The 22,938-nt window shown below is 34.1% G+C and overlaps 2 protein-coding genes across 2 annotated transcripts in view; one reads left to right on the forward strand and one right to left on the reverse strand.

The window, feature by feature from the left end:
* LOC119638707 (protein timeless homolog) overlaps nucleotides 1–18,189 on the reverse strand; it is a 244,359-nt gene extending 226,170 nt beyond the window's left edge. The window contains exons 1-2 of the mRNA XM_038035651.1: nucleotides 17,890–18,189; nucleotides 12,126–12,445 (exon numbers count right to left, since the gene is read on the reverse strand). Of these exons, the coding sequence (XP_037891579.1) occupies nucleotides 12,126–12,445; nucleotides 17,890–18,189 (620 nt within the window). The remainder of the gene's footprint in view (nucleotides 1–12,125; nucleotides 12,446–17,889) is intronic.
* On the forward strand, nucleotides 5,191–7,338 carry LOC119638764 (kinesin-like protein KIF23). Its single transcript, XM_038035755.1, has one exon. The coding sequence runs from the start codon at nucleotides 5,191–5,193 to the stop codon at nucleotides 7,336–7,338; it is 2,148 nt and encodes a 715-aa protein (XP_037891683.1).
* Nucleotides 18,190–22,938: the final 4,749 nt, after the last annotated feature.

Raw genomic sequence — 22,938 nt, forward strand, 5'->3', positions numbered from 1 at the left:
CACGGTTAGCAGAAAATTTGTACTGCACAATGCACTGCAGACATCAAACTATATCCACACACATATATATATATATATATATATATATACATATATATATAGATATAAATGGATTTCTTATCTTTAGAGAGGGATTTCTTATCACTTTGGGCATGGATTTCTTGTCTAACGAAGTAACTACCATAACCTTAAGTAACTCACAGTCGCTTTAACTGAACATAGGAGACCACGGGTAATGATCGCATGATTGTCACACAAACCAGTAACAAATTATACAGAGGCAATAGGCGAAAAATATGATCGCGGCAGATTTTACACGAAAGGCTGTGGTGGGTAAGTCCTAAACAAACATCCTTTAATAACTGATCAAGAACGTTACGGTTAGAAAATGCGCTGCGTTGGCTTAGCGACTGACCCCGACTATCCGACTATACAGACATGTCTGGCTTAGCTTAACCGCTAGCGCTGAATAACTGACTGGATAATATTGACTGAGCAAAGACCTAGGGACTGATAAAGTAAACAGCTCCAGTGGTACATAGAAACGTCGAAACGTTTATGGCCCGCCATTAAATGCCCTACATTATTCTACACTTAATCATATACCGACTTTTCAAAACAAAAGGCGTTACATGAGAAATGGTCGAGAATGGACCAAATTTCATTAAAACAGCTTAACAATTGCGAATTATAGGTTGAACACGAAAATACAAGACAGGCAGACCGACAAGATTAATATAATAAAATGTGTGTTTATCTCAAGTTCTGTATGTTGCGTATGTCCACGCATACTTAATATACCGTTGTACCACAAGCGCTATAAAGTATAATAAGATTCAAACAAAAACAAAGGTTGAAATATTTTTACGATATAGGTATTCTTGGGAACAAACCTTCTGGAAAGCTCTGAATTATATCTCGGCTAAGAAGTAAAGCTACATATTTGTATACATGATCAACGCGATTATATGGCCCCACGCGCATTCGTTTAACTTACACATATGACCTCAAAATTTTGCCTAGAAAGAGGAATTCAATTTCATTTATTTCTTCTCAACAAGATGTGTTCATAAGCCCGTCTACAGTTACTAATAAATTACTAATTTCTCCTTTTTTCTTCTGTAAGGTCCATAGTTAAAGAGCTTTTCATTTTTAACCTATTTTCTTTTATACCACCTTCGTCATATATTCAAAAATTGGCAAAACGAAATTTTTATTATACGTATTGAAAAACCGTAATCTTCTAAATTATTATTTGAAGTATGCGCGACATATGATCGAAAGGCGGTCGAAAATCTTTAATTTCGCCAAGAATCTTTTCCGCTTTAAAATGAAACGTCTTTCGCTTACTTGTGCTTTGAGGTTATATCGGATTAAGATTCGTTTTTTTACGCCTTCCTTTAACGTTGCACTAAAACATAGTTGATTAACTAGCTTTGTGCAAATCAGTGAAGGACTTTTGGAAATGATCAAAATACATTTGCGATTATAACGAATATTAAGCAAGACGAACGGAATTAACACATGCGCGAATAATGTACATAAAATACATGTACGATTATAGCGAGTGTTGAGCAAGACGAGCGGAATTAAGGCATACGCGAATAATATTGAAAATTCCAAGAATTTATTTACTAGAAATTTCTCGAATGTAAATAATCGTAAATTGCAAAAACTCGAGACTAGCATTTGTTCAAAGGTATATGCACATTTCATCTGAACCCAATTGAACCATAGATGCACCGACACCCGCAAAATCAACATAAACATAAAAAGCTTAAAAATTTCATTGCTTTTGTTGTTTTGCTGAGAACATGGACCAGCAACGCATTCATCCGGTTATCAACGATGAACTGTAATAAAAAAAGAATAAAAAAAAGAAATGAATAACAATTTCATTGTTTTTTTAACGCTGTTTACCGTAACCACTAAACGTATTTGTTGTCCCTGTTGTCTGCATGTTTACCAATAAAAGAGATTATTCTATATAAATCTATAAATATACTCCCAGAAGCGCATATATACCACATCGGATAGTGGGTGGAGGTCATATATCAAATATGAAAGTAAAATATGAACTGTACGCATACCTACACATATACGAATATATATGTACATAGAGCAGAAAAGTTTTGTATTGTTGTTTACTTACTGTATATGTGTACAAGGCAGTCATCATCGTCGATCTAAAAATATCCTAACAACAAAATAACGGTCATAATAATCATTTGTGGAGGCTACGGTTAAAAGAAAAACGAGGATTTGCTATCAGTAATCTTTACCTTTAGTTGACCTGAGTCTGTAGCCAAAAAAGAAATAAAAAAAAAAACGCAGCAACAAAAACTTCACTGTATCTACCTTTAAAGACAATGTAAGAAATATTTTAACAAAATCCTTCCTTTGCAGCCAGCATTACAGTTATATGTGATGCAATTTTATATATATTACGTGCATTGCCACTCATACACATACGCTGCTTACTTAATGGAAAATTTGAAATCTCCGCAGGGTATATTTTCCTTCACCAAACAATGACTTTAAAAAAAAAAAGTTGTTATTATTTTTTTTTCTTTTTTTTTTTTTAGGTAAAGAAACGACACAATCCCAATAACAACAACAAGGTGAGTTGAACTTTGAGTTTGCATTGATATATGTGTGAAAGTTAGTTAACAATAAAGATAACATTTGCAGCAAATATTTTCTTTTTATATTCTTTGCTTTGATTTTCTTTGTTTTTCCAATTTCCTTATTTTTGACAATGTCTGAAATTGAAATATTCTATTCGCTTTCCCATCTTCTACTACCTTTCTATTTTCGAATCTGCGATAATTTAAGCGAACATGCGAAGGAGCTAACACCTATGAATTATTAAGCTCTTCTATAATTGCATATATTCTTAATTTGTCTGTCTGTCAACTTGTTAACCCGTCCTATTTATTCGCTAATGTGGCCTTTACTCAATGCAAATTTCAATCTGTTCGATTGCTTGTTCGTCCACTTCTTTAGATTTAGCTTTCTTCTGTCCCGCTTTCAGTGGGGGGTTCTCTACTCTTAAACCTTGTTAGACAAAAACAATTAATGCAGTTATCTATTTGATAAATCATTCGCTTACCAAAAAGCGTTTTCCAGAACGCTACATCCGGTTCTCTATAAAACATCTCAAAGTTTTCCATCGTAAGCCAGAGCTTCAGATATCAAAACAAAAACGTAAAAAATTCAAGTACAATCAAAAAGAATTGAGCATTATTGAATAATACGAACGTCCGAAAAACGCATCGGTTTCTTGAATCCAAAGCAAAAATCATTTAATTTATCCAAAACTCTTTATTTCTTGGTTTTTTGAGATAGAATAGATTCTATTATGAAAAAAAAAATTTATCGTAGGAAATTACTTCAGTATTGTTATGCTGGGGATAAAGGAGACAATGAAAATCGGATTTTTAAAAGATGAGGTTAGCAGTTCGAGCAATACAATGGTAATCTGACACTGAGCGGTCTTTAAGAAGATCATTATGAGTTGAAAAACCAATCGATGGTCTTGCTTGTACGAATAATCCGATGAAAGCAACTAGAATCTATTAAGTTCTCAACATTTCGTATGGAAATTAGTGGAAAACGACAGTAGAAGAAGAACACTGTAGTACTGACAAAACATAAGAATTGTTTGAGGCGAAGAAACTAGTAGCGAACAAAACAAACTCGAGTCGAGCAGTTGAGCAATGAAATCATACTCTCTCAACCGATATGAGTCGACTATGAAGAAATATTCTCGCTAAATCAGATGGAACCTGTAGCGCGAATTCACGGGCGATTGCCTTAACATATCGGTTATCGTGGCAGCTAAGGTCAAACAAATGTCAACAAAACAGGTCAGAAGAAGCTGTAAGCAAAATTTGAGCAATTCTTTAGCACAACACGTTTTGATATTCACAATCAACAGTGAGAAAAATAACTCTTTAAAAAATTTTCAAAAAAAGTAAAATTCAAAATAAAAGATATACAAACTGTGGATGTCATTCTGGGAATGAAAATTATAATTGATAGAGATAGCCAGAAATAATGGATGGATCAACTAAGATATATGTTAGACACAATAACATTTGCTATAAATCCTGAACGTGAAGCAAAAATGCAACGAATGAAGAAAGCTCCTTACATTCCATTAAAAAAAAAAAAACTGACGAGGACTGGGCTGATGCATCTAAAACAGGATATATGTACTTAATGCTAATTTCTGAGACGAAAGAATACATCATACTGTACAAGAACAACTGAATATAACGCAATATCGGCTGCTTGTCATGAATTGATTTGTTTAAAACTCTTGCACATTGTCACGGATTTAATTCACCGTAACTTGGCTCAAGTACGGTCTAAATCTGCCGTATATACCGTATATTTCTGGAAATTCGTACTCCGCTATTACATTCAAGGAATTCTAGAAAAAAGTAGCCTTGAGGAACTTCAATTCTACAAGAGGTATACTCTCCAATCTTCTCACTTCCAATCTTAGATAGAAGAGATAAAAGAAAATGCTATGAAATAGAAGTAAGTGAGTGAAGGGCTTTCTTTGCTCTTTTCTTTTCATTACTTTTAATTCAGCTTTCGTTAAATACATCCGTGATTTTTTTCTACAATCTTATCGTTATTTTTTTGCACATTTCTTTACAAAAAGGAAGTCATTTTTTCATACTCGTAAAGTAAGGAAGAGCGAATTAAAGATGAAAATTTTACGCATTACATTTTTGTCTTGAGAAGAATTTTTATAAACTTTGTTAGTTCCCGCGCAGATGAATAATCAATAAATATTATTTGGAATACAATTTTAAATAATCTTCTTCTTTCATCGGATTGACATCATTGATGGATGGGGCCAGATTTTATATAAATGAATCATGAGTTCCTAAAAACTTTACATTCAGTACTATTTATCCATTATCCATAAACTGTATGTTTTTGTTCGGTTTTAATCTATAACGTTTTCAATTTGTATGTCGGGAATTGTCATTCTATTGAAAATTTTATTTTCATTCATTTATTGGCCTTTTATTAATAAATACATAATATATCACAGCATAAGCAAATTTGTAGAAAAAGAAATAATTATATTTTTCTACAAATACTATCAACAATTTGAGTTCCAGTATACAAAACACACAACAAGAACGTTAATAATACCATCAATTTGTGATGAAATCGACGACCAGCACTCCCATGAAGGTAACAAAGATGTTGCAGCAAAGGGAATTACGAACACGGCCATTGCCTTCTTCGAAGCAAACGGAGAAAGTAAGTAACGTTCTCATCCAAACGAAGGAACCGTTACACGTATTTTGTCGTATTAAGTCACTGCCTTCCGATGGCGATCTATGCTGTGTTCGTGTGTTAAACTCTGCCAAAATTATTTTAGAAACACCTTTCCAAGTCTTGGATAATAAACAAGCAGCCCAAAAAGAAACCCAATATGTGTTTAGGCATGTATTTGAATCGCAAGCATCGCAACAGGATATTTTCTCCACCGTAGCCCAACCAATGGTGGAAAATTTAATAAGAGGTCATAACGGTTTACTTTTCACCTACGGAGTAACGGGCAGTGGTAAAACTTATACAATGACAGGAGACGCGAACCATCGAGGCATTATGCCACGTTGTTTGGATACTTTGTTTCGCACTATCTCAGGTTATCAAGCCAAAAAGTTTATATTCAAGTCGGATCATTTAAATAATTTCGAAATTCAGTTTGAAACTGACGCCCGTTTAGAGCGACATATAGAAAATAATGAATACTTTAAACAAGGCTTAGAGAGAGAAGATGCAGATCCTCAGGACACTTGCGGTTTGACGCTCTTGCAAGGAAAAAACAAGGACAACGTCTATGCGGTATTTATCACATATATAGAAGTGTACAATAACAGTGTTTATGATTTGCTAGAGGAAGAAAACATCCAAAAAAGCTTGCAAAGTAGAATTATAAGAGAGGATGCCAATCACAATATGTTCGTACATGGCGTAAGAGAAATTGAAATTAAATCTGCTGAAGAAGCAATTGAGGTTTTTCAAACTGGACAAAAACGTAAACGTATGGGTCATACGATTCTAAATGCGGAATCTAGTCGTAGTCACTCAGTATTTACCATACGCCTAGCGCAGGCTCCTGCCAATTCGCAAGAGGAGCTCGTTTCGCCGGATACAAGGACTATTACAATTAGCCAATTGTCTCTCGTAGATTTAGCAGGCAGCGAACGTTCTTCACGCACAAAAAATACTGGTTTGCGTTTAAGAGAGGCGGGCAACATAAACAAATCGTTAATGACGTTGCGTACTTGTTTGGCATATCTGCGTGAGAATCAACAGCAGACAAATGCAGCTCCAAAAGTGATACCATATCGGGACTCAAAGATAACTCATCTTTTTAAAAATTATTTCGATGGAGAAGGTCAAGTCTCGATGATTGTGTGCATAAATCCCAGGGCAGAGGATTACGATGAGAATGCTCAAGTTATGAGATTTGCTGAAATGGCACAGGAGGTACAAATAGTAAGAGCAACACCAATTAAAAACATCCTTGGCTTGACTCCGCGTGGTGGCAAGGCCAATAAAATAAGCAAAATTGCCGTCAGCAATTTGAATAAATTACATAATGCTGACGAGAAAAATTTCGATGCCGATGTACGCTTAGACTGTCTACTTGGCCCTAGTTTTCCGGAGTACAAGATCGGTACCCAAGCTCAAGCTGAATCATCTACACAAGAACTAACGCAATATTTACAACGACGTATAGAAAGGAAGAAAGCACTGCGCATTGATTTGGAGTCGAAGTTCGATCGTCTACAACTATATTTAATGGAAATTTTAAGCGAAAATTCATCGTTAAACTGTGAATTGAAGTCACTGCACACTTCCTATCAAAAAGAGCTGCATCGTTTGGGTGCTTTGGAGAGCAAGATACGTTTACACGAAAGTTCCATAGACTATCTTAACAATAAGGTAAAACGTCGTGAACGTCAAATTGATGATTTAAAGCGCCAATTAAAACATCAGCAGACTCTTTTGGATAAAAAGGATGAAGAGAAGGAACATCAAAAGAAAAAATTTAATGCAAAGCTGACAGTAGAGATGAATAAGGATGAGAATCACAGCGAAGAGAGTAGTACCACGGAACAACCGTCCGCTATTGAATCTTTGCGAATCGCGTCGGTCATCACAACGATAAGTACACCACGCAATACAAAATATTTTACGCCCAGACCTATTAGAGATACGGTCGGTTCCGATAAACGTCGTCGCCGTTTTCTTACTTCTGATGAGGGTCACATTATCAAGCGTACCAGAATTTAAGCAAAATTTGTTTATTTGCTTTTCTTTCTTTGAGTTTATACAACATATATGTACATATATTATGAATTTTTTTGAAATTTATTCTTACTTTTTGATCTTTGTACAGTTACTTATATGCGATTTTAATTTTTTTTTTGGCCCAAGGCTTACGTCCTTGTTTTATTCAAAATTTATTTCTAATCATCCTTTCATGTTTATTTACGAGCATGCAAGTATACAAGTATGATATTAATAAAATCAATATTGCACTGCTTACATCTCATCTCTCAAACAATGCGTTATTTTTTCCGGCTGGGGATATGCAAACACTAATGTCCTCGTTCTATAATACATTAAAGCTAGCTATTTCTGCATCCGTTTTGATCAGACAACCGCCGCTTCGAACTACTTGCCCGCCGTAGTTTAATAAAGTAATTAGATATGATAAAAATAAGGGAAACGAACTTTTGAAAAAATTCATGAAAAATGGATCAGCGTACCTCAACCATCAAAGTTATCGCAATTACCTTGGTAGGGTATAATCCTCGCTCACTTCTTAGCGCGTAGCAGTATTTCTAAATACTTTTATAAATCTGTCAACTCTAAAAGAAGAATATTTCTTCTGCATCTCTTTTAATAGTTTTGAATCCTCTGGTGATATTGAAACCTCGAATCTCTTGCTGAATACTTCGGACGAAGTTTCTCTATACTAGTTTCCAGTTTAAATAGTAATTACCCATATCAAATCACAGACGTGATCTCGATTCCCTATTTACTGATTTCAGATAGAGACGTGTTACAAGGTTTAAGGTTATTTAAATGTAGTTCTGCGCCTGGGCCTGATGGCATTCCATCATGTGTACTCAAGTTATGCTCTGAGGAATTATGTTTTTGTTACATATTATCTCAACGATTTTTAACCTACCATTGAAAGCGGGTATTTTGCCTTTGTATTGGAAGAGCAGCTTCTTTATTCCAATTCACAAAGGTTAAAGCAGAACTCTAGTCGAGAACTATAGAGGCATCGCCAAATTGAGTGTCCTATATTCGTCCATTTCAGCATGGAAGGATTTCGATAAGGAAGATGAACCCTCGCGAATCCCTTATTTGCAATGTTTTGAAGGCCTTTATTGATTTTAGTAAAGCGTTTGACATAGTTAGCCATAAATTATTGAACTTTAATCTGCAGGCTTCCGGATGACCTCTATATTTGTTGAAATGGATAAGCTCTTCTCTCCATAATAGATCGTTTAAGGTTCTGAATAATTCCATCACCTCTGATCAATTCCCAATTCAGGTTCCCCTCAAGGAACCCATTTAGACATTCGCGTTATTTGATCGTAGGAGTTTGTGCTGGCATCTGTCTATCTCCTTGTTTCGTTAAGAAAATAAACTGCTTTTGTTAGCCTTACCGTCATTTGAAAAAAGTACATTTAATCTTAGAGTTTTCTTCTTAATGAAGTTACTAAATAGCACTATCGATTCGCCGTCATTACTTGAAGAGATAAACTTCACTGCGTCCCGAATTATTTCTCTAGAACCTTTACTTTTCACCTTAGCTATTGAATACCTTTAGAGTCCTTTAGAAATATCTGAATGATATCTATAGTTTCATGTCAATATTGGGTTCATTATAAACTATCAAATCAACTCTCCTAAATGCGCATTTTGCCTATATCCTATCTTGAGTAGCTTTAAAATAAATTTGACAAAAACAAAATGTCTGTGCAATGTTCTTCGATGATGGATGTAAAACTTTGAAGAGTATTTTAAGGGCATAAGTCATTGTAACAGACTAAAGAAAAGCGTTTTATTGACAATTCTCTTTGAGATGGAAGAAACTACAAAGGACAACATACGGAGGGACTGAGCGTATATTGTCAGTAGCGTATTAAGAAAAAAAAATGTTTTTTAGAAACATAATCAACGCAGCTGTACTAAAGACACGCTCGCAGGGCGCCTTTAAACGAAAGAGCTATGCGACAAGCAGTGGTGTTAGGTCAAAATTTGAACAAAAAACGAAGTCACTTGATATGCACATTTGTGGCCGGCGAAATACGCTCAAAATCTTTAAAATATTAAATTGTCTCTGATTAGCGAACAATTTAATGAAAAAGTTTTGTTAATAAACTAGATTATCGAAAAAAGCTCCACGTACTTGTTACCCAAAACGACTAGCGGTAAAGAGTATATTAAGTCTATGTGGGCATGTGAAGATAAGCTCATCTTTTACTGTGCTAAGCTTTTTGGCCGGCTGTCCGTTTGAAGTCTGTCCACGTAAATTTGTGTTTAAGCTGCAGATCGTAATTTTTGACATATTTTAATGGAATTCGGTACATCGATGAGGTTTGATCCAAAGATAAAAGCTATTGAAAATGGTTTGGACCACTCTCTACGTAACGTCTTATTTTAAGAAGTCGCTATAAGAAAAAAATTGATATTTTTAAAATTTCTCGACAAACGTGGCTATAAGTAATAAATTTTCGGCATTCTCAATTGGCAGGGAAATTTTTGAACCCTTTCTCATACAACGAAGACTAAAGATCATATGACAAAAAAGTCTAAATTGTCAATGCTTCATGATAAAAATCAGATCACAATAGTAACTTAAGATAACAAAATTAATTGTACCAAATTTGGACCATCTAGATCAAGTTTTTGAACCTATAAACATTTTTACGAAAATTTTTATTTTTTAAGACAGAAAAGCCTATGTTGTAATATTTTGCTACACAATAGTAGTTTGACACTATTGGATTTGGATATATTTTGAATACGTATCACAAGTGTTAAAACACTTTGGCAGAGCCATACTTAAGGAAAGTAAGCCTCTATTTGTAAATCTAATTTTCATACCGCAATTCCATAAGAGTAAGCGCATATAAAAACGGGGTATAATCTTTGTGTTCCATGGAAACAATAAAATTTGTGTTAAACAATGGGTTGTAGGGTATTTCATAGTCTAACCTAGTCCCACTACAATATTTTCAATTGCTTTTCTTAATATGAACGATGGATTTTATGGGTAACACGGTGACGGTCAGAAAGAAGCAAGGAAAGAGAAAAGAAAAAAGGATAGGGAGAGACCGCGGCCTAGTGGCTATGTGCTCAGTTGCTAAGTATTATGCCTCTACCGACTAAGCACACAGTGTAGCTTCGATCGAGTATGAGCAAATTGCACTGAGATTTGAACCCGCGAACATCGGGTTAAAAGACGCGCTTCTCATTTACTCGGTTAAGCTTTAGCATGTTATTATGAGAAGCATTCACAGTTTTCATCTCGAGCCTTATATTAGTTGAGTCGCCCTACTTTTAAATGAATATGAACTTTCCAAGAACATTTGTCAACAGATGAGAGATCTTACAAATTAACAAGCAGGGCGTTGGACTGCAGTTTTCCGGCAGGAACTCACTTAACAATGGCCGTTTTTTCGTATCTTGTGGAAAAGTCCTCAAAGCTTGAAGAGAAAATTTTTTTAAGTACTGAATTTCAAATTTCTGAAAAATTTACAGGGGCTTCTTTCCGCATTTAAAAGAACTTACGCCGGCAAAGTGTAAAAAGTTTTAATTATTATCGCACATAAATCATTAAATAAACGGAGTTATTTTGGATTCGATTGCTATTTTCATTTACTCTTTAGGAGAAATGAACGTAAGTAAGCAGAGAACAGAAAATTTAGTTAATTCTTCAAATTGTTTTTTTCCCGAGATATTGTTACTTCGTTTTTATCTAACTTCACTAGTTCATTACGAGCTATAACCCCCAGCATGCGACTTGCACGTCCGTATGCAAAGAGATTTCACTCATCCTTAAAGCATGCATCATACGACTGCGTAATAGTCCGGTGTAATTCGTAGCTACAAAACTATGAACACTGAGGTCTTCCATGGTTTTCTTTTGCATTCAGTACATTTTCCAATTTTTTTTTTTTTTTCGTTTACTAATCTGAGAAATTTCTATTCTACTCCTGTTGCTATTAAAATTTTGAGTTGAAATCAAGAAACCAAGACACGTTTGTCAATATTTTTGACGACAGGTGTCTATAAACCGCAAGTCATTTTCCCTACCTGTTGTAATTGTTCATTGGTTTCGAATAGTGTGCTGTGCTTTAAATATGCAAGCCGGTGTGTACATGATGGTGATGATGACGATGATGGTGGTGATGACAAATACTGTAGAAGCAGCATAACATAATAGACGAAAGTTTAATCGATATGTATGAAGAGTAAGCACAGTATGCTTAGCACGAGCATCAATTTCATACCAACAGCATCGATTACAAATTTAATGCAAGTGACGACAATGCCTATGATGAAGGATTTGGTCGCTAGACCTTGGGAAGTAACCTAAGCTTATAGTAAAATTCACAAACGCAAAGAATTATTACATTAAACACGTTTTAAAAGAAATACATTCAGCTGTTTAGAAAGCAAACTTCGAGAGATGTCATTTATTGATTTACCTATTATCAATATCGATTAGCGTACGCCTTTCTAGCACTTATAAATCAATATCTGTCTACTTAATATCTGTATTTATTACTTTGAGGTGTGTGACCTTCCCTTACACAATTTATTGCAAACTTATATGAGAAAGGCTAACATGCATCCAGTGCACACAAACACATTGCCAAGCCAGACATGAAAGCCAAAATTCAAAACGTGACTACTAATGTCTTACAATAGCTGCAGTGAGTAGGAATTTTAATAGCATATAAACTGCAGTAACATTTACCAGATATATCCTTCATAGCTTTACACATCTCATGCCACACAATTTTCATTAGAAACCACAATATTGTACTTACCGCACGGAGAAGGCACTGCGTCGTGTCACCTGGGCTTCTTCGTGTACGTGTCGATGTGAACGTTTCTGTTGCTGTTTTTCTCGATCAAAATCAATCGACACCACACGTTCTAAGGGTTGATGGCATATAATATCACGATCCGAGACAGATTTCAGATTACGTATAACATACGTGCCACCGAAACGCGAATGACGTACCGGTGGAAGTTTTGCAGTCAAACGTTGCTTCTCACGACGTCGTGCTGCCATCAATTCTTGCTCATCACGTTGCTTTTCACTGAGACTACGTTGCATTGACGCTTCCGCTAAATTTTCCGCTGTCTATTAAAAGTAAATTGATGTCAATTACAAAATTCGCGCCAACAAGTAAATCTTAAGCTTAAAATTGTATATAAGAAAACCTGATAATATTGTAGTTAGCTAATGTTGTACAATGAGCTATGATAGAAATAAAAAGTATAACGAAACGATTTATCTTCGCCCGAATTTTGAATATTAAGCGGCTAAAATATGTTCAAAATTATGTAGACCTCGTTCAGTTGCGATTATTTTGTTAAATTGAATATTCAAATTTCTCTATTGCGTGCAATATTATACGAAACGGACCACGTTGGACACCACATTAGATGATGTAAAAACTGTTGCAAACTATGCGAGGCGCGATTCGTTTACGAACATCTTTACTATAATTTCCAAGTTACATCTAGAAAGCTATTTTTGCCGAAACGAACTCGGGATCAGAACCATCGCTTGTGAAGCATCCTAAAGTTTCTCTCACCGTGTGGGCATCATAGGCGTAATTAACAACTCAATGACTCATATTCCAGAATATGATTTCTACTAGAGAAAAGAACATTAAACTTTTCAGTAGATCAAGTTCACAAAATTGTAATCTATGGCATAGAATGGCCTAAAGTTTTCCGCAAGAGAAAAGATTTTTTCGGTATATGTCAACAACTTTTATGCCTACTTTCGCTAATGGCAACTCTACTTGCGTTTGCTTCATTGCCAGAACGTTGATGTAGACTTTCTCGTTAACGTGGCTCTAAAAAAAAAATAGTAATAAAGTTGTACCAAAACAACCGTCAATTTAAACAACCAAAGAAATGATATTCGATCAGGACCGAATCTTTTATACCCATCAACATTATCCTAGAAGAAGACTAGAAGGAAAAAAAAATTAATTTTTCACGTTCTATAACATTGAGGGAGAGCGGCTGATTTTTTCTATTTTCAAAATAAAAGCTTTTGTCGTACAGGCATATCGGCGTTGCAGGCGTGTCCTTTGGAAAGTGTACGTCACTTTCAAGTCCTTTTGAAAATCTGTAGGCTATATCTTCATTTTCGCTAACGAGAAAAGGTTTATCACAGATACTACACAGTTTGGCAGACGGATGGATGGACTGACTTACACACGAACATGCTTAAGTACATTCTGCGCGTTATAAAAGTATGGAAAAAAAATTACATTTTGATACACTATAATAAAGGGCACGAGTGGTAAATTTTTCCAATCGCTGCACCGGTACTACAGTATTGCTAATAGAATATGCTTTCAAATTTTCGTACTTTTATGTACTATAGTTTATGCGTAATGAAACTGTATGGCAGGTGGTACCGACTTGCGGAAACAAAGCACTATCCACATGCATAATATCATCTTCAGAAACAAAAAAAAGATCAGTCAACACCGTTTTAAAAAATAAGTCTTTAAAATAACACCTTTTGAAAACCTTACATATCCTGCACCACCCATGGATATATGAAGTTTGTGCAGATGTACCCCAGAGCGTTTTAAAATAGACCCACCCTTATTATGCGGATTCTTCGAAGATGATTCTGACCTTGTCTGTCCGTCCATTACTGCTCCTGTATTTTTGTGCTCAACCTACAGGCCACAATTTTTGAGATATTTTGGTGAAAAATAGTACATAAGATCGGATTGATCCACTTTTTCGACTTCCCCATGTATATTTGGAAAACAAATTTTCAAAAATTTTCGTCAAAACTCACTGAGTAATAGTGCTTCGATAGTTTAAATTGGTATGAGAAATTTCGGTTCGGCTGTAGCAATATTTTGAACCCTCTTTCATGCAACGGTCCCTACGAAAACTAAACCTTTATACGGTAAAAACGTATAATTTCCAATATTTCATATTGAAAATTGGTTCATAATAGTAAATTGACGAAGAAGTCAGCCTTACTGAATTTGGACTACGCAGCTCTGTTTCTTGAATACCACCCCATATAAGGATCCTCAGAAAATGTAAACTTTTATATTCCTGAAAGACCTAAGAAAGAGTGTGAACATAAATTCGAATTTAACCAGCAAACACATCAACCATATCCCTTAACTGTGGTCTGTAAAAGTTTGTTAAATATTTAAAATTAAGATACCGTTGAATTTGAATCCATGCTCCGCCCAAATTAAAACACGTAAAATATTTTTGTGGACACCTCATGAGGCTATATGAAAAAATGGCCAAAAAATATGCAAACTTTTTTTCGGGTGCTAATTTTACCAATTTTTTAAATGTGGTATGTTAGCGAAAAGCGAGTACGGGATAACAACCAAAGTTCGGACTCTAGCGCGGCCAAACTGGAAAAGGTCACCTAAATTCACGTGAATCGATATGAAAATGGGTAAAAAATGACAACTTTTCTTTTAGGGACTATTTTTAATAAATTTGTGAAAATTATATACTTAACATAATAACATGTATCATATTAACGTCAACAGACGAAAACAAGTTTAACTTCTTATTTAACGGATTCAAAATCGTTTATGTCTGTAAATGATGACACGTTCTATTCCTCTGGCAAAGATCAAAATGCTTTGGTGTTTTTTTCGTGGTATGTATATATACATATATATGTATATACGTCAACATCTATTAAGTATGTAAGTAAAAAGAACGAGAGCGAGAGAGGGAGGGAGAGGGAGAGGGAGAATACATACATTGCATTCATACAGTTCAGGGAACACAACACGTGCAAAAGATGCCACACTCGACATAAGAAAATGTCAAATATATATAAATACATATATAACAAAAAATTTGGAATTATTAAGAAAAAGATTTTTAATTTTTTCTTTTTTTTGTTACTAAAAAACAAAAGCTCTTTATTCTATATCTACTTATTTGTTCACTGTATTTATAGTATAATTGTTTTAGGCTCAATAATATCAAACATTTGCAAGACAACGGGATGGTCACGTCATTTATTTGATGCTGAAGATTCCAAACTTACCCCATGAAGCTTTACAATAGATAAATAAATTCATGTATGCTTAAAAAATTTAGATTTCCAAATTTTATAACCTCTTAGCAAATTATGAATATAAAAATTTTTTTAAATATGGCATATACAGAGAGACTAACTCAAAATTTTATAGGCATCCTCTAGTATTTTTAAGGATCACTTCTTTAGAAACATACCAAATGCATACATTTTTAAGTAAGTTAATTTCTTTAATGTTACTTAGGAATGAATTTAGTTTCTTTTTTAACAGATTTGAATTCGTTTATTCTTATTAACCATGTGCAAGCATTACTCCTTTAACAAGAAACAACAAATTTTTTGGCAGTTATTTCGTGTGTATGTACATATATATACATATATATATATATATAGTTTACTTTGTGAAAACATGAATCAAAGCAGTACCTAAAATGTATACACGAAACAAATATTATATTTCATAAATATTCATAACAAAAGCTATAGTTTAGGCATATAATAATAATCGTTTTAGAAATTTGAATAATATTTCCATTGCTTACATGAGTTTTTCTACATCATGTTTATTTATCATATTTATACAAAATTTATTTACACTATTTACACAAATTTCCCTCATCTGATTTAAATAGTCATTATTTACATTATTTGCTTGATTTTCTTATATATTTTTATGCAATACATTTTTTTAATTATTCATCATCATTCTCAGTTTCTCAACCGTATACATAAATATTATACTTTTTTTTAAACTAAGATACTTTCAAAACATCATTTTTTCAAAGTTTTAAGAAATTAAGTAAGGTTTTGTAAATATTGAAAATTGAACTCATCTCTACAAAAAAGGGAAAACAAAAGGAAGACAAAGCTATATTCGGCTTGCGCCGAATTTTTCAAAATCCTTTGCATGTTTACATTCACATACGACATGCGATTGCAAATAGCCGTCCGCTCGACAAACATCGTAGTGTGAATGGTTACATTTGCGGAACAAATCAGATCGAACAAACGAACTTACTTTCATGTGTTCCCATGGCTTTGGCATAAAAGGCACCGTATTTCATAGAAATTATTATACTGATAACTACGGTAGCTGTTGTTTATGGATCCTCCGTAATCTTCACATTTAACATTGCCGTCGTTACGTACGCCTCCACAATGTAGACATATATTTTCTAATATATCAATAAAGTCCATCAACTTTTGTAGTCTGTTAGTCTTTCTAGTACATTTTTGAAAGCCAAAGTAAAATGATTTGAATGTGTATTACAATTAGATTACATTCAGTGAGAGCATTTTTGAGCTTGCTTTTACACTTCGGACTATTCTTATAAAACAATTGATCACCCTCTACACAACTGAAATAAATGACGTTTTGTCTTTTAGATTCGCAGATTAAAATATGGATATATATTTCGACTATGCTGTTGCATATGTCTTTTCTATCGTCTAAGCTTTGAAATTGTATCAGGTTTAAAAAAGGCCAAGACTTGGTAGAATCACTGTATATTTTAGAAAACACATTCTTGTATGTTCCAACAATAAAATACTCCTTTGTCATATTCCTTTTTAGGATAGGAAATTCTTCCCAATCGTAATTTTGAAATATTTTTCTTCTAATAATTTTTTTTTTAACCTTTGTCCTCTCGTCCGTCATGTTCTCTAAATATCTTTAAGAAATTTTCATCAATTTAAACTGTACGTACTCACAATGCTTTCTGATATAGTCAGTTACCGGAATATTTCTTTGGCCTTCAATAGTAACATTTTCGACCCTGGAAAAAACCTTATACCAGGCTATCAGGTGTGGAAGGTGTTCCCCCTGCTTACTCCCATTATATTTGACCATAGAAGCAGATAAGCCACATATATTTTGAAAAATAGAGATGCAAAATCTTTGTTAAAAAATTTATTTACTTGAGAGAGAGTACACTTAACTTCTTTGCTAACACTGTGCATAATTTCTAAGCTGTTTGTATAGAGAGGAAGCCTTGTGTTCACCTTTCGAACATTCTTTTTCCTCATCGTTTCAACAGTTACACCTTCAGTTGGTTTTTTTTTTTAAATTTCCAAGGATTCGTTCAATTTTTCTATTCAATGGCCGCCCTTGCCGGACTATAATTTTCTCCCTTGTTATTATACAACCAGTCAGTCAGGGAATCTCTTGTTCGTGTAGTAGGGTGACTGACGTCAGGAAGTGCCCGAAAAGAAAGAGATAGGGAAGTGGCTGCCTAATGGGTATGTGGCAATCTGTTATGCACTCATTGTAACAGCGACCAAAGTAAAATCTACCGCATTTAGATTTGAACTCGCGAATACTGACTAATAATCTGTGTTGCGATTCTCTCCTACTCAGCTACTCGTGCAAACAATACTACATTATTACCATATTAAAGAAATAAAATTAAGAGCAAAATTCATGAATGATGATTCGGCGCTGTGTGCATTTTTATTGACTGATATAAAAATTTATGGGAAAATGATCAAAACTATTCAACATTAATTATATAAGAATGTCTTACCTGTTCACGATAGAGTAGACATAATATTTCCAGGCAATGCAAATGAAATTGATGTTCATCGGCTGATGATATTATATATAATATCATATCCAAAATACCAGATTGATGAAGAGCCCAAATAACTTGATCATGCAAACTGGCGTCGTTATCGGTACGGCATTCAGCTTCCGGATTAGAGGGCACTTGTAGAACATTACGTATCAATACTAAAATACGTTCAATAAGTAAACTTTGCTCTTCACTGCGTAATGCCCAGTCCTGTATGAAAGATAAAGTATATATGAAAATCCAAATCAACATCAAAATCGTAGAATAAATGAGTTTTTATTTTTTTTTTTTGTTGTTGTTGTTATTGTTTTATTATTTTGATAAAGTAAAATTCGTTACGAACACTATCTCTATAGCGTTTTGCAAAATCGTGCAACTAAAACAAATTAGCTTTTGAGGGGCGGTAGCAATAAAAACACAGTAACAACAACGACAACAACGCCGGCTAGTACAGCATCAAAAAATTATGCAAATCCTTCAAATTACAGTGAATTGAATTATATGAAATGAATGAATGAATGAACAAACAAACCGCTATCCCATGAATAGGAATTAAGTACACATGGTGTCAATGCGTACGTGCGTGCGTATATCACGGTGGCAATAAAGTTAACTCCAATTTAAACTAAATTCGGTAAATTGAAATTTATTGAATAATCAACTTATAGCTAAAAGGCGTGAATCTCTGTTTATAACTATGTGTATGCATGAACGGTTCCCTTAAAACATTACAATTCATTAATAAATATACAACATATGTGTGTATGAGTTTATTGAGTTTATTACAGAGCTTTAGCAAAAAAGGACAGCAGCTGTTGACATACGTAAAAGGCAAGAGAGAGTGAGAGAGAGAGAAAACACGCGCATATAAAGAAAGAGAAAAAATTTTAAATTATAAAATTCATACTTTAACTAAAATTGTAAACAAATTTCTCTAAATAACGGTTAAAGTTATTGTTGAAATATAAACTATTCTTAGTAGCAATCTCCTATAAACAGTGTAAATGAACAAATGCTTCCACTGGTTCATGCTTTTTTTTTTCTTTTTTTCTTATTCTCATTTTAATGTAGTCTTCATTTACTACTGATTTTCTTCTATTTTCTCTGTTTTAGTCCCCGTAACGTACATTGCTATCGTGTGCTATAAAAAAACTTACAAATTTATAGGTTTCCTGTCAAAAAAGTAACCAAAATTAAAGAATTCCACTTAACCTGAATTGCCAATTTTAGTAAGTTAGTATGAGACTACTTTGACGAGGCCCTACTTGAATTATTCACTTTAGAAACAAGACCTCAAGAAAATATACAGAACAAGGCAATAACAAGAAAGAAATTGTATTCAACTTAGCACGGAATTGTTAGCAATCACCGCTAACTTTCGTGGAATAACTGGTTATAATATAGAACGAAGACTCTACCTTGATATATCAATCGTATAACCCATAATCTTTTTCATACTGCAACAAACGTCTTACATTCACTCACTCACGAAAGGATTGACAACAATTCCTAGGAGAAAGAGTTAACACAAAGGAGTTTTAGTAAATTTAAATCGTAATATTCGAAAGAACAAGACCGGAAGAAACGCTGTAAATAAAATGTAAGTAGATTTCTTTGAAATCTTGGATAAAGCCTATACTATCGCAAACTTTCAATTCAGTGGTACGAATTTAACCTCAAAAGTACTTAAATGGAAACGTAAAGTCACAAAACGACATTTTAAGGTACCGATAGTTTATGTCGCATATATCTTACACATTCCATACAAATCGTATATTTATGCAGTTTGGCAACATTGTATAGGCAACTGAGAAAATTAGAAACCGTATGTATATAGCTACCTCATAGCTTTTTACTAGCTTCCCGTAAACCCTTGGACAGATCCGACTAATTTTCCTAGATACAAAGATTTTACTAAGAAAGGATTCAGCATCGAACTCCAAGCCCGAAATTACATTTTCAAAATGTTGAATCATCACAATTTAGAAAAAAAAAAGAATTCGTGTCTTGGTCGAACTTGTTTTGAAAATTTTTTAAAGGAAATATTTAAAGTCGAATATAAGGCGAACTAAAGCCCATAAAATATCGATATCACAAATTTCGGGGGCAAAGGAACAACTAGTTTCTGTTGGTAATTCTAACGAGCCCATTGGCAGAGTAACGTTTCTTCAAACTTAATACGGGGACTTTATTGAGAAAATATTTAATTCGACATTAAAATCTCTAAAGTGTTAAGTCTATAATTAAGAAAAAAAGGAAAATATGCCCTTTTTTTAAAAAAAAGACTTTGGCATTGTTATCTTGATACGCGCAGTTAAACGCGGCCAGACAAACTCTTAAAGAAAATTGTGTACTTAAATGAATTACGATCATATCCCCCTACTAAGGGTTTTTCTTCTTCTTTATTGATATATATTCTCAGGCATCATAATCATTTGGAAATCCTAGAATACTCTAACGCATAATAACATTGAACAGCGATTTTGCTTCAAGTTATGCGTTTCACATGATTTTCCGTTCAAAATATCTGTAAAGTTCGAAAAAAGATTTGCTAGTTACTCAAGAAAATCTATAAATTCGTTGTAAAGAGGGGAACTTTAATCCCTCAAGAGGTTTAATATGTCACAATACAAGTAATAAACCATTGATTGTGCATCATCAACACTCCCTCTTTTACATCTCAGGCAGACTGAGGCATTTACTTACTTTGCAGGGCTTTGGCGATTACTTGTAAAAACTAATAAGCTAAACTCAAGCTGCTCCGAAAGACGTAAACTCCGAACTGACGTAAATCGCTGGTAAAGAGCAGATGCGGTATGAAACTTGAAACGAAGTCTTGTGACACTTCGGCACCGGCGATTGTAAGGTAATTGATTTAATCACTTTCTTCGATATGGGAATAGCAAGATTACAGGAAAGGCGGAACAAAATATGTCCACTACTGTTTATTTAACGATAAATAAGCAAATAAATGTTATACCGTCTCTGAGTGAGCACTCACGATAGCTAAGACCGAACTTCAGATTTGAGCCCGCGATCACTGACTTGGTAGCCGCAATCCGTATCTGCTTGACTGCTCATGCCTATGGATTGATATATTCCTGAGAAGAATATCGCAATAGTCTTTATACTCAAAGGGCTTGTGCATGGTTGCCACAATACTCTAATGTTATGCAACCACTACATCCTTCTCCAAACAATTGAAAAATGTAATCTAACCTTTTTTTTGCGTGGCTTAAAGATTTTTTTAAGATTTTTCTCTCGATTCTGTTTGTTATTCGGAATTTTCTCAGAACTACATTTTCCATCATGAACGGCGCATTAGCATACCAATGTTCTCAACCAACTGACTTTAAATCTTAACTCATAATAACATTCTCTGGCGGCACAAGCGGAACTATTTCAACGGATTTTATAATCGATTTTCAGGAGGCTGTTTACTAAAATCGACAGAATTTTTGGAATTAAAATTTTCTGAAAAAAAAACTATGCCTTTCACTGGAGAACGCCCTCACGAAGTGATGCTTGAAATTTGAAATCAATTGTTTGAAAATTTGAGGTAAGTTAACTGCGCGACCGAGGCTGATAAATATAGGGGTTTTCTTTTGAGAGCAATTATTGAAAATACGGCGACAAATCTATAGCAACGTGCACACAATTTTATTCCCATATATTTATTAATTAATATTAATTAAAATCGCCTATTTTGTCCCATAGTTTTGTGCTCACATTGTAGGCTTGCCAATGTGATGTGTTGCTGGAGCCCCGTAGCAAACTGTGAAATTTCTTATAGAAAAGTCTAACTGACGAGCTCAAGTTTCAGCGGGAAAAACTTAGAAGCAATTTCAGTGAAATAAGTCCCGTTACTTTTTGAACAGACTAGCCATATAAATGTGTTTGTGTATGCATAGATGTAGTATTCACAAAAATTTGTTTTTTTATTTTATATCACAGACTCTTTGTAAAAAAAAAAGAAAGCGAAACAGTAAACGAAGAAGCTTTGGCTCTGTGTGCAGAATAACGTAAAAAAAAAGACTTTTTTGTATTTTATCAAGTAGGAAAAATCTCGTTTTTATTTCTGTTTTTTTCTTCTGGTATTACTCCCTGGAGTGAGATGACTGTCATGGCAATCGGACTTAAATAAATTTATGAGTTTAAAGTCAATTACAGTAAAAATAATGTGCATTTAAAAAAGAAACAAAAGCTTTTAAAATTTACACGCATCGAGATTAAAATGCGAAATAATTCTTATTTATCAATTCCTTGATTTCGAATCAAAATCATAGTTGAGATCGTAAAAGAAACAAAAAGAAAATACACAAAATTTAAAAAGTGTTTATTCCCATTGTTGCAGAGCCACGAATCGTAATTTCTCCTCTCATAGGAGAAAAAACTAGATGTTGGGAGAGGATGCATGAAGGAGGAGAAGTAGTACTTTCAAGTGACTCGCTATTTAACGCCTTAAAAATGACCCTCAATAGAAATCTTTAGCGGGAAAAGGAACTTCCTCGGTCAACAAAGTGTGCTGGAAGGTTATTGGAGAAATTGGAAGGAAAATTCGCAAATGCTTCAGATTGATTGATAAAATAATCAAATGTTCCTTGTCTTAGAAATAGAACAAACACTTTGGTTAATGGTATTTGAAAAAATGCTCTAAACAGACAGCTTGAAAGAAGAAAGAGAGAGAGAGAGAAAGAATACTTCAACTAAAAAATCTATCGGTGACACTAAAAATATTAAGAGCAGTTACAACACTACACGAGTATTTGGTGATTGCTACAGGAGTTTCAAACACAAAAATAAAAACGAAGTAAGAGAACTATGGTGGGCCATGACCCACCATTCAATAGTCTGCATCATTTTTCTTAATGCAATTATTCACACAACGACTTTCCAAAATAAGGTATCATATGGGAAATGGTCGAATATGCGTTGCTAACATCCCTTGTTCTTAAGCCAAAACAGACCTGTGTACCAAATTTCATCAAAATCAACCATCTC

The sequence above is a fragment of the Glossina fuscipes genome, unplaced genomic scaffold (assembly GCF_014805625.2).
Source record: "Glossina fuscipes isolate IAEA_lab_2018 unplaced genomic scaffold, Yale_Gfus_2 109, whole genome shotgun sequence".
NCBI classification, from domain to species: domain Eukaryota; kingdom Metazoa; phylum Arthropoda; class Insecta; order Diptera; family Glossinidae; genus Glossina; species Glossina fuscipes.